This window comes from Mobula hypostoma, chromosome X1, assembly GCF_963921235.1.
Source record: "Mobula hypostoma chromosome X1, sMobHyp1.1, whole genome shotgun sequence".
Taxonomy (NCBI): domain Eukaryota; kingdom Metazoa; phylum Chordata; class Chondrichthyes; order Myliobatiformes; family Myliobatidae; genus Mobula; species Mobula hypostoma.
The window spans coordinates 58,928,417-58,944,488 of record NC_086128.1 but is presented as its reverse complement, the minus strand read 5'-3'; the positions used below and the strand labels follow the sequence as shown (position 1 = coordinate 58,944,488).

At 44.0% G+C, this 16,072-nt stretch overlaps 1 protein-coding gene across 1 annotated transcript in view; it reads left to right on the top strand.

The window, feature by feature from the left end:
• Positions 1–16,072, top strand: part of LOC134340648 (metabotropic glycine receptor-like) — a 209,551-nt gene that overhangs the window by 153,450 nt on the left and 40,029 nt on the right. Inside the window, exon 7 of the mRNA XM_063038104.1 lies at positions 3,257–3,495. Coding sequence (XP_062894174.1) covers positions 3,257–3,495 — 239 coding nt within the window. The remainder of the gene's footprint in view (positions 1–3,256; positions 3,496–16,072) is intronic.

Here is a 16,072-nt window from a genome sequence, read left to right as displayed (position 1 = left end):
ACAATTTAGAAGCTAATACTCCATCAGTAAGTTCCATTTTGTATTTACGCATGTAACTGTACTTTTGTTCAAAACCAATAAATCAGGGATATTTTTAGAATTGTCTCTATAAATTTTGTCAAAGTCTGAATATGCCTCATACATATGATCCTTTTCATCCTTCATGAGAACAGAGTCAATTGTATTTATTAGCGTATTCATACCGTCATCTTTGTTCAATTCTTCAACCAAAATTCCCATTGCGGTCTCTCTCGCTGTTCTCAAAAGCAACAGCACAACTGCAAGGGTTGTTCTTCTCGAGCTCCGTATCACGAGTCCATAGTCCAAGTTCATTTTTCCAGCTTTGGTAAGGCTTGCTCTCATCAAATTTTGGCAGGATCCTGTAATTGGAAACAATCCCATGCCGCCACTGTTAATGCCAAACAACAAAGACAAGTTTTTCATTTGTTTAAACAACTTTACTCAAACCGGGTGCTCCGGTTTCCTCCCACAGTCCAAAGATGTACCGGTTAGTTGGTTAATTGGTCATTCTAAATTGTACTATGATTCTAACTGCACATGGTTCTAACTCCGTAATCGAGTTTGCAGACAACACCACAGTGGTTGGTCTGATCAGAGGGGATGACGAGACGGCCTACAGGGACGAGGTCCAGCACCTGGCTGCGTGGTGTGCCAACAACAACCTGGCCCTTAACACTCAGAAGACCAAGGAGATCATTGTGGACTTCAGGCATGCTAGGAGCCACACTCACGTCCCCATCTCCATCAACGGAACTGTAGTGGAGCGGGTATCAAGCTTCAAATTCCTTGATGTCCACATTTCCGAGGATCTCACCTGGTCCCTGAACTCCTCCATCCTGATCAAAAAGGCACAACAGTGCCTTTATTTCCTGTGGAGCATGAAGAAAGTTCACCTCTGTCCCAGGATACTGACGGACTTTTACCGCTGTACCATTGAGAGCATACTCACCAACTGCATCTCAGTGTGGTATGGCAATTGTCCCGTATCAGACCGCAAAGCACTCCAGCGTGTGGTGAAAACTGCCCAGCGGATTATCGGCACCCAGTTGCCCACCATTGAGAACATCTACCATAAACGCTGCCTGGGCAGGGTGAAAAGCATTATCAAGGATGCATCTCACCCTAACCATGGACTTTTTACTCTCCTCCCATCTGGTAGGCGCTACAGGAGCCTCCGCTCCCGCACCAGCAGGCACAGGAAGAGCTTCTTCCCTGAGGCTGTGACACTGCTGAACCTCACATCACAGCGCTAAGCAGTATTGCATCCGTATTGTACTGTCTCAGTACTTTTATATTTGTGTGCTGTAGCACTTTTTTTATTCGCAGTTATTTTGTAAATAACACTGTTCTTTGCATTTTTGGTCAGATGCTAAATGCATTTCATTGGCTTTGTACCTGTACTCGGCACAATGATAATAAAGTTGAATCTAATCTAATCTAATCAGGCTAGGGTTAAATCGGTGTATCTGTATCTGTGCTGTATCTCAATAAATAGCTGCAATTGATTATGTAGTTGGTTGCAGTAACTAAACCCAGCATGTTAATATGTGTGTGATACATATTATTCAGAAGAAGCTGGAGGTTATGTTAATTAACAACATTCAACCATCCCCTATAGGATGAAAGAAGTTAAGAGCCTCTCTCTGCTATTACAAACAAAGATTCAGAATTCATTTCCTCTGAAGCACTTGGGAGGTTTTCCAATGTTATATAAGTGCAAGTCGTTTGATTTTCTTTCACTTTTATAACTTAGAAAGGGGGCCATAATTTAAGGTGATGGGGGAAGTATAGTGGGGAGTCGAGCTTTTATACAGCCTGGCATTTTTTGCGGTGTGACCTGAAATCTCGAAGGTGCAAGACAGTTGTGGCGTGGTGTATACGGGCTGAATTGAGGTAACGGGGCTCAGGCCTGAGAGTGGAGCACGAGCCAATGTTCAGCTACTGCAGCGGATTTCAGGGCGATTCGAAGTGACGGAACCAAGGCAACGCAGAGTCAAGGAGGCAGGACCTGGGCCCGAGAGTGAGGAACAAGCCGCAGTTTGACCAATTAAAGGCACTGGGCCGAACTGGAAAGGTCAAGTATGGGCTGAATCAAGGTGGTGGGTGCTAGGCCCGAGAGTATATTGAAGTGACAGGGCCCAGGCTGAGAGCAAGAAGAGTGGGTTGGCCAATTTAAGCCCCAGGTTTTCAGATTGAAAAGGTCCGGGTGTTGGGGCCGGAGGTGAAGGATGGGCTGGCGTTCAGCTCGCTGCTCTGCGAGATTTACTCGTTTCTGCACTGAACTGAGGCCGTGGCCTGCAACTAACAGGCCCCTGGACTGTCTGCAGTGACAACTGGCTTCATGGCTGTGGATTCACTTTTGTCAGCTTCAGTTCTGAATGTTACTTGCTTACGTTTATTGTTTGCACGATTTGATTTTCTTTTTGCATGTTATGTATTTGACGGTGCTTTTTTTAATGAGTTCTATTGGGTTTCTTTGTTTCGTGGCTGCCTGTAAGGAGATGAATCCCAAGATTGTTTAGAGTATTCATACTTTAATAATAAATGTACTTTGAACTTTGAACTTTGGATGTCAGAAGTACCTTTTTTACACAGAGAGTGGTGAGTGTGTGAAACATCCTGTCAGGGGTGAAGGTACAGGCAGATACACTAGGGACATTTAAGAGACTCTTACAGAAGCACATGGGTGAAAGAAAAATGGAGGGAAAAGTTACATTGATCTTAAAGTAGGTTAATGTGTTAGCACAACATCGTGAGCTGCAGGGCCTATACTGTGCTGTAAGTCATAAACACAAGAGATCTTGCAGATGCTGGAAATCCAGAACAACACACATAAAATGCTGGAGGAACTCAGCAGGCCAGGCAGCATCCATGGAGAGGAATGAACAGTCAATGTTTTGGGCCGAGACCCTTCGTCAGGACAAGACGAGGGTCCTGATGAAGGGTCTCAGCCCGATGCATTAAATGTTTAGTCCCATCCTGCTGAGTTCCTCCAGCATTTTGTGCGCGTGTGTGTTCGTGTGTGTGCGCGCGGGCACGTGTGTGTGTATGTGTGCGTGCGTGTGTGAGTGTGTGTGTGTGTATTGCTCTGTACTGTTCTATGGTCTCTTCACTTCAGTGCATTTCATTATCTCACATCTCCTTTTATCTCTTTCCACCTTTCTTTTTGCTGCTATCTCTTCATTCCTTTCCCTTCCTCCCTCCCTTCCTCCCTCTCTTGCTCGGTTCCTCGCAGAGTGCTGAAGGTGTTCCTGTCCCGGACAGCCCAGCGGGTGCCCTACATGACCTGCTGCAGGCTGCTGAAGATGCTGGGGGTCATGGTGCTGACGGTCTGTTGGTTCCTTGTCGCCTGGACCATGGGCGCCTGGGAGAACATGGAGCGGGAAATCCCTCTGGTCACCCAGTCACAGACTCCAGATGGACGGAGGTTTAACATGTGCCGGCTGGATCGATGGGACTGCATGATGGCCTCTGGTAGCAATTTCTGATGTTATTGCCTTGTGCTTGTGAGTTGTGGGACTTCGGGACCTGAGTTTCAGGGGGTTGAATTGGTTAAGACTTCATTTCCTGGAGTGTAGGAAAATAGTAGCGGTCAGCGTAGAGTTCGCCCTGTGACCACGTGGATTTCCTCCGGGTGCTCCGGTTTCCTCCCACAGTCCATAAGACATAGGATAATTCGTCACAAGGGTGTAACTGGGCGGCGCAGGCTCACTGGGCTAGAAGGACCTGTCACCGAGGCGTATCTCTGAATATATTTGATATTTATGACCTTCAGGGTGGTAGTCTCTGGATTGCTGCCTGTGCCACGTGCCAGTGAGGGTAAGAATAGGATGATTTGGCCGATGAATGTGTGGCTGAGGAACTGGTGCAGGGGGCAGGGGTTCAGATTTATGGATCATTGGGATCTCCTCTGAGAAAGTTACGACCTGTACAAAAGGGACCTGAACCTGAGAGGGTCCAATGTTCTTGCGGGCAGGTTGGCTAGAGTTGTTCAGGAGGGTTTAAACTAATTTGTCAGGGAGGTGTGAACGGAGTGACAGTGCTGAGGATGGGGTAGTTGGTTCACAAACAAAGGCAATGTGTAGTGAACAACAGGAATTCTGCAGATGCTGGAATTTCAAGCAACACACATCAAAGTTGCTGGTGAACACAGCAGGCCAGGCAGCATCTCTAGGAAGAGGTACAGTCGACGTTTCAGGCCGAGACCCTTCGTCAGGATGTGTAGCGAGACTGCTAGCAAGGAAAGGATGGTGACAGATCGAAATTGCAGTGAACAGTGTGAGCTGCAACATAAAAGGTGGACAAAATTGAAAAGAGTGAACACAGGACTGAAGGTGTTGTACCTGAATTCGCGCAGTATATGGAATAAGGTAGATGAACTTGTAGCAGTTACAGATTGGCATGTATGACATTGCAGGCATCAGTTAATCATGGCTGAAAGAAGACTACAGCTGGAGGCTTAGTGTCCATTATAACGAAAGGACAGGCAGGAAGGCAGAGGGAGTGGCATTGCTCTGCTGGTAAAAAAATCAAATCAAGTCATTAGAAAGAGGTGACGTAGGATCGGAAGGAGTTTAACCATTGTGGGTAGGGGTAAGGAACTGCAAGGGTAAAGAGACACTGATGGAGTTGTATATAGACCCCCCAAAAAGTAGTAAGGATGTGGTCTACAAATGACAATGGGAGTTAAAAAATGCATGCCAAAAGGGCAATGTTACCACAGTCATGGGGGATTTCAATATGCAGGTAGATTTGTTGGTGCTGGATCACAAGAGGGGGAGTTTCTAGAATGCTGATGAGATGGATTTTCCGAGCAGCTCATGGCTGAGACCACTAGGGGATCAGCTATTCTGGGTTGGGTGTTGTGCGATGAACCAGAATTGATTAGAGCGCTTAAGGTAAAGGAACCCTCAGGGGAAAGTGATCATAATATGATCAAATTCACCCTCAAATTTGAGAGGGAGAAGCCAAAGTGTCTTCACTATGGAAAACACTAGCAGTGTGCCCGATGTTGAAGGGTGTGAGGGAAGAGAAGTGGATGCAGTTATTATTACAAGGGAAAAGGTGCTGAAAAAGCTGAAAGACCTAAAGGTACATAAGTCACCCAGACCAAATGAACTGCACCCTAGGGTTATGAAAGAGGTAGTGGTAGAGATTGTGGAGACATTAGAAATGATCTTTCAAAAATCATTGGACTCTGGCATGGTGTCAGAGGACTGGAAAATTGCAAATGTCACTCCACTCTTTAAGAAAAGAGGAAGGCAGCAGAAAGGAAATTATAGACCAGTTAGCCTGACCTCAGTGGTTGGGAAGATGTTAGAGTCAATTGTTAAGGAGGAGGTTATAGAATACTTAGTGACACAGGACAAGATAGGACAAAGTCAGTATGGTTTCCTTAAGGGAAAATCTTGCCTGACTAACCTGTTGGAACTCTTTGAGGAGGTTACATGTAGGATAGGTAAATGGGATGCAGTGGATGTTGTATATTTGGACTTTCAGGAGGCCTTTGACAGGGTGCCACATATGAGGCTGCTTATCAAGTTAAGAGCCCATGGTATTACAGGAAAGTTATTGGCATGGTTAGAGTATTGGCTGATTGGTAGGAGGCAGCGAGTAGGAATAAAAGGATCCTTTTCTGGTTGACTGTCAGTGACTAGTGATGTTCTGCAGGGGTTGATGTTGGGACTGCTTCTTTTTATGCTGTGTATCAATGATTTAGATGATTGAATAGGTGGCTTTGTTGTCAAGTTTGCAGATGATACGAAGGTTGGTGGAGGGGCAGGTCGTGTTGAAGAAACAGGTAAGCTGCAGAAGGACTTAGACAGATTAGGAAAACGGGCAATAGAGTAGAAAATGAAATACAATGTTAGAAAATACACAGTCATGCACTTTGGTAGTAGAAATAAATGTGCGGACTATTTTCTTAACAGGGAGAAAATTCAAAATTCTGAGATGCAAAGGGACTTGGGAGTCCTTGTACAGAACACCCTAAAGGTTAACTTGCAGGTTGAGTCGGTGGTGAGGAAGGCAAAGGCAATGTTAGCATTCATTTCAAGAGGTCTAGAATACAAGAGCAGGGTTGTGATGCTGTGGCTTTATAAGGCACTGGTGAGGCCTCACCTTGAGTATTGTGAACAGTTTTGGGCTCCTCATCTAAGAAAAGATGTGCTGGCATTGGAGAGGGTCCAGAGGAGGTTCACAAGGATGATTCTGGGAACAAGAGGGTTATCATATGAGGAACGTTTGATAGCTCTGGGTCTGTACTTGCTGGAATTTAGAAAGATGAGGGGGGATCTCATTGAAACATTTTGAATGTTGAAAGGCCTAGACAGAGTAGATGTGAAAAGGATGTTTCCCATGGTGGGAGAGTCTAGGATAAGAGGGCACAGCTCAGGATAGAGGAACGTTCATTTAAAACAGAGATGCAGAGAAACAGCTTTTGCCAGAGGGTGGTGAATTTATGGAATTTATTTCTACAGACAGCTGTGGAGGCCAGGTCATTGATAGGCAGAGCTTGATAGGTTCTTGATTGAACACGGCATCAAAGGTTATGGGCAGAAGACTGGGGAGTGGGGCTGAGGAGGGGAAAAAAAGGATCAGCCATGATTGAATGGTGGACGAGACTCAATGGGCCAAATGGCCTAAATCTGCTCCTATGTCTTAAGGCCTTATGGTCTAAAGTCAGATGTATCATTATTACAGTGGAGTAAAGGGAATTACAAAGGCATGAGCGAGGAGCTGGCCAGAATTGATTGGCAGGGATGACAGCAGAAAAACAATGGCTGGCATTTCTGGAAGCAATTTGGAAGGCAAAGGATAGTTACATCCCAAAGGGGAAGAAGTATTCTAAAGGCAAGTTGACACAACCATTGTTAACAAGGGAAGTCAGAGCCAACATAAAGGCCAAAGAGAGGGCATATAGAGAGCAATAATTAGTGGGAAGTTAGAGGATTGGGAAGCTTTTAAAACCAACAGAAGGCAACTAAAAAGTCATTAAGACAGCAAGAATGAAATACAAAGGTAATAATATTAACGAAAAGTTTCTTCAGACACATAAAGTGTAAAAGAGGGGTGAAAGTGGATATTAGAAACATACAAACATAGAAAACCTACAGCACAGTACAGGCCCTTTGGCTCACAAAGCTGTGCCGAGTATGTCCTTACCTTAGAAATTACCCAGGGTTACCTTAGCCCTCTATTTTTCTGAACTCCATGTACCTGTCCCGGAGACTCTTAAAAGACCCTATCATATCCGCCTCCACCACCGTCGCTGGCAGCCCATTCCACACACTCACCACTCTCCGTGTAAAAAAAAACTTACCCCTGACATCTCCTCTGTACCTACTTCCAAGCACCTTAAACCTGTGCCCTCTCATGCTAGCCATTTCAGCCCTGGGAAAAAGCCTCTGACTATCCACACGATCAATGCCTCTCATCATCTTATACACCTCTATCAGGTCACCTCTCATCCTCCGTCGCTCTAAGGAGAAAAGGCCGAGCTCACTCAACCTGTTCTCGTAAGGCATGCTGCCCAATCAGGCAACATCCTTGTAAATCTCCTCTGCACCCTTTCTATGGTTTTCATATTGGACTGCTGGAAAACGATGCTGGAGAGGTAGCAATGGGGGACAAGGAAGTGGAGGACAAACTGAATAAGTATTTTGCATCATTCTTCACTGTGGAAGATGTCAACAGTATGGTGGAAGTTCCAGGTGTCAGGGTCATGAAGTGTGTGAAGCTACCATTACTAGGGAGAAGAATCTTGGAAAACTGAAAGGTCTGAAGGTAGATAAGTCACCTGGACCAGATGGTCTACACCCCAGGGTTCTGAAAGAGGTGGCTGAAGAGATTATGGAGGCATTGGTAATGATCTTTCAAGAATCACTAGATTCTGGAATGGTTCCAGAAGACTGAAAATTGCAAGAAGGGAGATCGATAGAAGAAAGGAAACTATAGTCCAGTTTGACCTCAGTGGTTGGGAAGACATTGGAGACGATTCTTAAGGATGTAGTTTCGGGGTACTTGGAGGCACATGAGAAAATAGGCCATCATCAATCAGCATGGTTTCCTCAAAGGAAAATCTTGCCTAACAAAGCTGTTGGAATTCTTTGAAGAAATAACAAGCAGGATAGACAAAGAAGAATCCGTTGATGTTGTGTACTTGAATTTGCAGGCCTTTGACAAGGTGCCACACATGAGGTTGCTTCACAAGTTACAAGCCCATGGTGTTACAGGAAATTTTCTAGCAAGGATAAAGCAGTGTCTGATTTGCAGGAGGCAAAGAGTGTGAATAAAGGGAACATTTTCTGGTTGGGTGCCAGTGACTAATGATATTCCACAGAGGTCTGTGTAGGGGCCAATTCTTTTTATGTAAAATGTCAATAATTTGGATGACAGAATTGATGGCTTTGTTGCTAAGTTTGCAGATGATACGAAGAGAGGTGGAGGGGCAGGTAGTTTTGAGGAAATAGAGAGGCTGCAGAAGGACTTAGACAGATTAGGAGAATGGGCAAAGAAATGGCAGATGGAATATAGTGTTGGGAATCGTATGGTCATGTACTTTGGTAGAAGAGATGAAAGGGTTGATTATCTTCTAAATGGAGAGAAAATACAAAAAAAAACTAAGACACAAAGGAACTTGGGAATTCTTGTGCAGGATTCCCAGATGGTTAATTTGCAGGTTGAGTCTGTGGTGAGGGAGGTAAATTTATGGTGGAGTCGAAGCAGGGAAACTTTTTTTCTGATGAGGGCAGGAAGGTTGGAAAGGGGTAGGAGCCAGAGTGGGGAGAGGGTAATGTTCCTCTACACTCAGTGGCCACTTTATTAGGTACACCTGTACACCTGCTCATTAATGCAAATATCTAACCAGTCAATCATGTGGCAGCAACTCAGTGAAAACATGATCAAGAGGTTCAGTTGTTCAGACCAAACATCAGAATGGGGAAGAAATGTGGTCCAAGTGACTTTGACTGTGGAATGATTGTTGGTGCCAGTCAGGGTGGTTTGAGTATCTCAGAAAAGGCTCATCTCGTGGGACTTTCACACACAGCAATCTTTAGAATTTACAGAGAATTGTGTGAAAAACAAAAATAGCTTCCAGTGAGCGGCAGCTCTGTGGGCAAAAATGTTTTGTTAATGAGAGAGGTCAGAGGAGAATGGCCAGACTGTTTCTAGCTGACAGGAAGGTGACAGTAACTGAAATAACCACACATTACAACAGTGGTGTGCAGAAGAGCGTCTCTGAACGCACAACAAGTCAAACCTTAAAGTGGGCTACAGCAACAGAAGACCGTGAACATACACTCAGTGACCTCATACAGGAGGTGGCTAATAAAGTGGTCACTGAGTGTAAGTCAGATTCTGATTCTGAAGACACTTGATGGAGACCAGGCAACAGCACAAGGCAGGGATACCCCGGGTGCAGGAATGTCTGCAAATTTTGGATCCCTTATCTAAGAAAGATCGTGCTGGCACTGGGGAGGGTTCCAACGAGCCATATTGTCATAGAGCAATACAGCCACAGAAACAGGCCCTTCGGCCAACCTAGTCCATACCAATATGTTATTCTGCCTAGTCATATTGATCCACACCTGGACAATAGCCCCCCATACCCCTTGTGACCATGTTTACAAGAATTACCCCAGGAATGAAGAGGTTAACATATGAGGAACATTTGATGGCTGTGGGCCTGTACTCACTGGAGTTTAGAATAATGAGGGGGGATCTCAGTGAAACCTATCGAATATAGAAAGGCCTAGATAGAGTGAACATAGTGAGATGTTGCCAATAGTGGAAAAGTCTAGGACAGGAGGTGCAGCCAAAGAATAGAAGGACATCCCTCTAGAACAATGATGATGAGGGAATTCATTGCCACAGACAGTTATAGAGGCCAAGTCATTGGATATATTTAAAGTGGAGGTTGATAGGTTCTTGATTAATAAGGGTGTCAAAAGTTACAGGGAGAAGGCAGAGAATGGGGGTTGAGAGGGAAAATAAATCAGCCATGATGGAATACACTGCAAAAAATCCACGGCCCTTTTACCTGCCTCTGGGTGTCAATCAAATGCTGAACGTGGCCCTATTAACAAAGCATGCCCAGATAATGCTGGGTCTAGAGGCCAATTATCGCTCATTAGGGGCAGCACAGTTGAGTCGCGGTTAGCAATGTTCCTTCTAAGGCATGCGCACACATCTCTTGGACTAGCGCACAAAGGAATTTAAACTGCGCACAAAAGGTTGTCAACCTCCACCACGTTGGCATGTTCAGTATATTTCATGATCGTACATAATCATGGTGTTGACAACGTGAAGTTTGCGATGATTTACTGCAGATTTTCGAACTGGCTTATTGATACTGTTTTTATTGAAAAAATTATTCTGAGCACACATGTTGGTGTCACTGGGCAAAAAATTGCACAGCACAAGATTTTTGCGCACGCTGGTCATTACCAATTAAAGGGAAGATTGGAGGTTAGTGTATTGTTTTTCAGCGCCAGCTGTAAGATCAAGCTTTACTTCCTGCCACTGTCTGTTAAGGAGTTTGTATGTTCTTTCTGCGACTGCGTGGGTTTTGATCCTCGCTGATTTCAGTTGGCGCAACGACGCATTTCACTGTTTGCTTCAATGTACAAGTGACAAATAAAGCAAATCTTTCTTTCTTTAAGGCCAACAGCTTGACCCCTGACATTCCTGTGACTTGAGAGAGCTGCTGTGAATTCAAGGCACTCAGTTTAAAGACTGAAGCTTGTTCGACCACAGAGAGAAAAGCCAGCTTGTCAGGGAATATAACATTACACGCTTTAAAGTCAGAAACGTTCTTAACTACATCCCAGTTTGAATGGGCTTCCTTCATCCATGACGAGACAGACAGGAGAGCTGATAATTACGCTGAATTGTCTGCATTTCTCTGTGGATTTAATAATATTGCTGTGATCAATACTGGAGAAAAATGGCTTGTTTGTCAGAATATTTTTCATCACTTTCTTTGATGTTCTTCAGTAGTTTTGTTCAGAGATACAGCAACAGTTAATAGGACCAACTATTAATTACACCCATGTTGCCAATTAACCTATTAACCCCTGTGTCTTTGGAGTGTGGGAGGAAACTGGAGCACTCAGAGGAAACCCACGCGGCCATGGGGAGAACGTACAAACTCCGCACAGGCAGCAGCAGAAATTCACTGGCGCTGTGAAGCGTTATGCAACCGCGCTGCCCCAAATGAAAATACTGGAGTCAGAGGGATATTGAGCCACAGGGTCACTAAATCTGATGAGAGGATCTTTCAGAGGATTCTTCTAGAAAGAGCTGGCAACATGAGGCTGAGGAAAATGAAGCCTGATATCTTCATAAAGGGAAAAACAGTCCAGTGTGACCACTTCTCCTGATAGTCAGTGGTTTGTAATCTGTTGTCATGGTGACTTTCAGAGAAGGGACATGCAATACTCATAAAAATGTTTTTTATAGTTTTTATACCCTCTTTTTCCCTATTTTTACTTTTCTATTTCAATTCACTTATTTCATCTGCCTTCTCCTAAACCTAAACAAAGGCATTCATCACTGCACCTCGCTTAGTGAACAATAACCTGTCACCATGGTGACCAGCAGTAAAGAAAGTCTGCACGTTGTAAAGTCCATTCTCACCCTGCGCCTCCTGGCTCCTTTTAGCTAATTTCCACCAAAGTCAGGGGCTTTCTTTTAGACCACAAAAATATCAAAGTGCTTTCCACACAGCCTATGACAGGGAAACATCTCAAAGCACATAAATGCGATGAATTGTGTAGTAGGTGTCATAACTCAAATCAAAAACAAAATATTTTCATCATTTTAATCTGCACATTCTATTTCTCCCACAGATCTTCAGATTTATTCACATGTCATGTAGCAGTGTCATTGTGTATGAGGCACTGAGCAATTTTTCAGAGAAGAGATATACAATACTCATAAAAACAGATTTTTATAGTGGTTATACCATCCTTTTCTATCTCTAATTTTACCTTTCCATTTCAATTCACTTATTTTGTCTGCCTTAAACGGAAACATCCATCACTTCACCTGTCTTCCACTGAACAACAAGTGTTTTGGAGTGAACGACACAGGGGCAGACTCTTCTCTTTGGCCCACAATGTCTGTACTGACCATGATGTCATTGCAAACTAATCTCTCCTGCCTGTGCACATCTCCATCCTCTGCCTGTTTGTCAGCAAGTCAAACGACCTCTTTAAGATTCAGGCTATTTCAACCAGCAGCACAGTAGCACAGCCGTTAGTTCAATTCCCAACATTGCCTGTAAAGAGTTTGTACGTTCTCCCCGTGACCACGTGGGTTTCCTCCGGGTGCTCAGGTTTCCCCCCACAGTCCGAAGGCATACGGGTTGTTGGTTAATTTGTCATTGTAAATTGTCCCGTGGTTAGGCTAGGGTTAAACAGGGTTGCTGGGCATCGTGGCTCAAAGGGCCAGAAGGGCCGTTTCCACGCTGGATCTCAATAAGTAAATTTTTGTCATCCTTTAGTACATGAATGTAAGGGAGAATGAAATGATTGTTACTCTGGATCCAGACAGAATAAAATAACACAATATGCATAAAAACCACAGAAATATAAATACGAAAGCAATCCTATAAAACACAATGTACAAGTAACTGAGTATGGCTGTACAACATAGGCTTAAATACTTAGACTGATGGTCGGTACATAAAGTGACGCTCGGTGCAGGAGCATCTGAACATAAGGTGACTCTGACAGGAGATGATTAAAGTGACAAAGTGACTCTTGGCAAGAGGAACTCTTCCAGGTAGCAGCAGGGCAAATGGAAACACAGTAGGACAGTGACTGTGTCAGTGTAGATATAAAACCATAGACCGTTAAGACAAAAGAGCAGAATTAGGCCATTCAGCCCATTGAGTCTGCTCTGCCATTCCATCATGGCTGATTTATTAACCCTTTCAAACCCATTCTCCTGTCTTATCCCTGTAACCTTTGACACCTTACTAATCAAGAACCTATCAACTTCTCCTTTAAATATACTCAGTGACCTGGCCTCCACAGCCGTCTGTAGCAAAGAATTCCACAGATTCACTACCCTCTGGCTAAAGAAATTCCTCATCATCACTGTTCTGAATGGATGTCCCATATTCTGAGGATGTGCCCTCTGGTCTTAGGCTACCCTGCTATAGAAATGTACTCTTCACATCCACTCTATCTGGGCCTTTCAATATTTGATAGGTTTCAATGATATTCCCCATCATTCTTCTGAATTCCAGTGAGTACAGGCCCAGAGCCATCAACCACTCCTCATACATTAACCCTTTCATGCCCGGAAACATTCCTGTGAACTTCCTCTGAACCCTCTCCAATGTCAGCACACCTTTTCTCAGATAAGGGGCCCAAAACTGCTCACAATTCTTCAAATAAGTCCTCACCAATGCCTTATAAAGCATTACATCCTTGCTTTTATACTCTAGTCCTCTCGAAATGAATGCCAACATTGCTCTTGCCTTCGTTACCACAGGCTCAACCTGCAAGTTAACCTTTGGGGAATCCTGCACAAGGACTCCCAAGTTTCTTTGCACCTCTAATTTTTGAATTTTATCCCCAATTAGAAAACAGTCCATACCTTTATTCCTTCTACCAAAGTCGTGACCATACACTTCCCTACACTATATTCCATCTGCCACTTCTTTGCCCACTCCCCCAACCTAAGGCCTTCTCTAGACACATGCTTTCTCAATACTACCTGCCCCTCCACCTATCTTCATATCATCCACAAACCTGGCACAAAACCATCATACAAGACATTGACATATAACATGAAAAAAAGTGGTCCCAAGACCAGCCCCTGTGGAACACTAATAGTCACGGGCAGCCAACAAGAAAAGGCCTGCTTTATTCCCACTCTTTGCCTCCTGCCAGTCAGCCAATCTTCTATCCATACTAGTATCTTTACTGCATTGTAATACCATGGTCTCTTGTTAAGCAGTACCTTCTGAAAATCCAAATAAACAACATCCAATGACACACCTTTCTTTATCCTGCCCGTTATTTCCTCAGAGAATTTCAACAGCTTTGTCAGGCAGGATTTCACCTGAACGAAACCATGCTGACTTTGGCCGATTTAATCATGTGCCTCCAAATACCCCGAAACCTCATCCTTAATAATGGACTCCAGTAATTTCCCAACCACTGAAGTCAGGCTAACTGGCCTATAATGCCTTTCTCCTGCCTCCCTCCTATCTTAAAGAATGGAGTAACACTTGCAATTTTCCAGTCCTCCAGAATCTAGTGATTTCTGAAAGATCATTTCTAATGCATCCACAATCATCTGGTCCAGGTGACTTATCTACCTTCAAACCTTTCAGATTCCCAAGCAATCACGTCTACACTCACTTCTGCACCCTGACACTCTCGAATTTCTGACATACTATTATTGTCTTCCACAGAGAAAAGTGATGCAAAATACTTATTCAGTTTGTCCACCATTTCCTTGTCCCCCATTACTACCTCTCCAGTGTCATTTTCCAGCAGTCCAATATCTACTCTCACTTCTCTTTTACTCTTTATATATCCGGGGGAAAAATTCTGGTATCCTCTTTGATATTATTGGCTAGCTTACCTTCATATTTCAGCTTTACCCTCCTTATGGCTCTTAGTTGCCTCCTGTTGGTTTTTAAAAGCTTCTGAATCCTCCAAGTTCCCACTCAATTTTGCTCTATTCTATGCCCTCTCTTTTGCTTTTATGCTGTCTTTGACATCCATTGTCAGCCACTGTTGCCGCACCCTCCCTTTAGAATACTCTTCATCTTTGGGATGAATCTATCCCCCACCTCCTATAGATAGTCATAGGGTAATACAGCAGGGAAACAGGCCCTTCAGCCCATCTAGTCCACAGCATCCTCCCTGCTAGTCCCAGTTGCCCATGTTTAGACTATAACCCTCCATGAACCTATCCAAATGCCTCCTAAATGTTGCAATTATATCTGCTTCAACCACTTCTTTACTCACTACCCTCTGAGTAAAGAGGTTACATCTCAGGTCTCTTAAATCTCTCCCCTCTTATCTTGCATCTGTGCCCTCTGGTTTTGGACTCCTCAACACTGGAGGACCTTATCCATACCCTCATGATTTTACAAACCTCTGTGAGGTCACCCCATATTCTCCCACACTCTTCGGAATAAAGATCAAGTGTAGACATCCCCTCCTTACAACTCAGGCTCTTTAGTTCAAGCAGTATCCTTGCAAAGCTCTTTGCCCCCTCTCCAGTTTGACTATGTCTTTCCTATAACAGCGCGACCAAAACTATACACAGAAATCCAAGTGCAGCCTTACCAAGGACTTATATGGCTGGTACCTAATGTCCCTACTCCTGCGCCTAAAGCTCTGACTAATGAAAGCCAGCATGCTAAACACACTCTTTACCATCTCATTTGCTTGTGTGACTGCTTCCAGTGAGCTGTGCCCTCGCACTCACAGCTCCCTCTGTTCCTCAACACTTGTCAGTGCCTTTCCATTCACTGGAAAAGTCCTGCCCTGGTCAGACTATCCAAAATGCATTACCTCACTCACCCAAGTTGAAAACCATTTGTCATTCCCCGAGACATCTCCTTAAATGATGACGATCTCTTTGCAATTCATTGTTGACAGCTCCACTATTAACAAGACCCATTAATTTCATATTATCAGCAAACTTGCTAATTGTGCATTCACATCAAAGTTATTTTCATAAATAAGAAAGAACAGAGGTTCCAGCACTGACCCCTTGGGGCACCCCACAAATCACTGGCCTCACAGTCGGAGAATTGATCTTCAACCATCACACTCTGCTTCCTATCATCGAGCCAGATTTAATATCACTAGCATATGCCGTGAAGTTTATTGTTTTGTGGTAGCAGTACATTGTTGTATATAATAAATGAACTATAAATTGCAATCACAAGTATATATTCATTCATTCATTACGTGCTGTGTCAGATGATGTGGGCAATCATGCGTTCTTGGCAAATTTTTCTACAGAAGTGGTTTGCCATTGCCTTCTTCTGGGGCAGTGTCTTTATGAGACG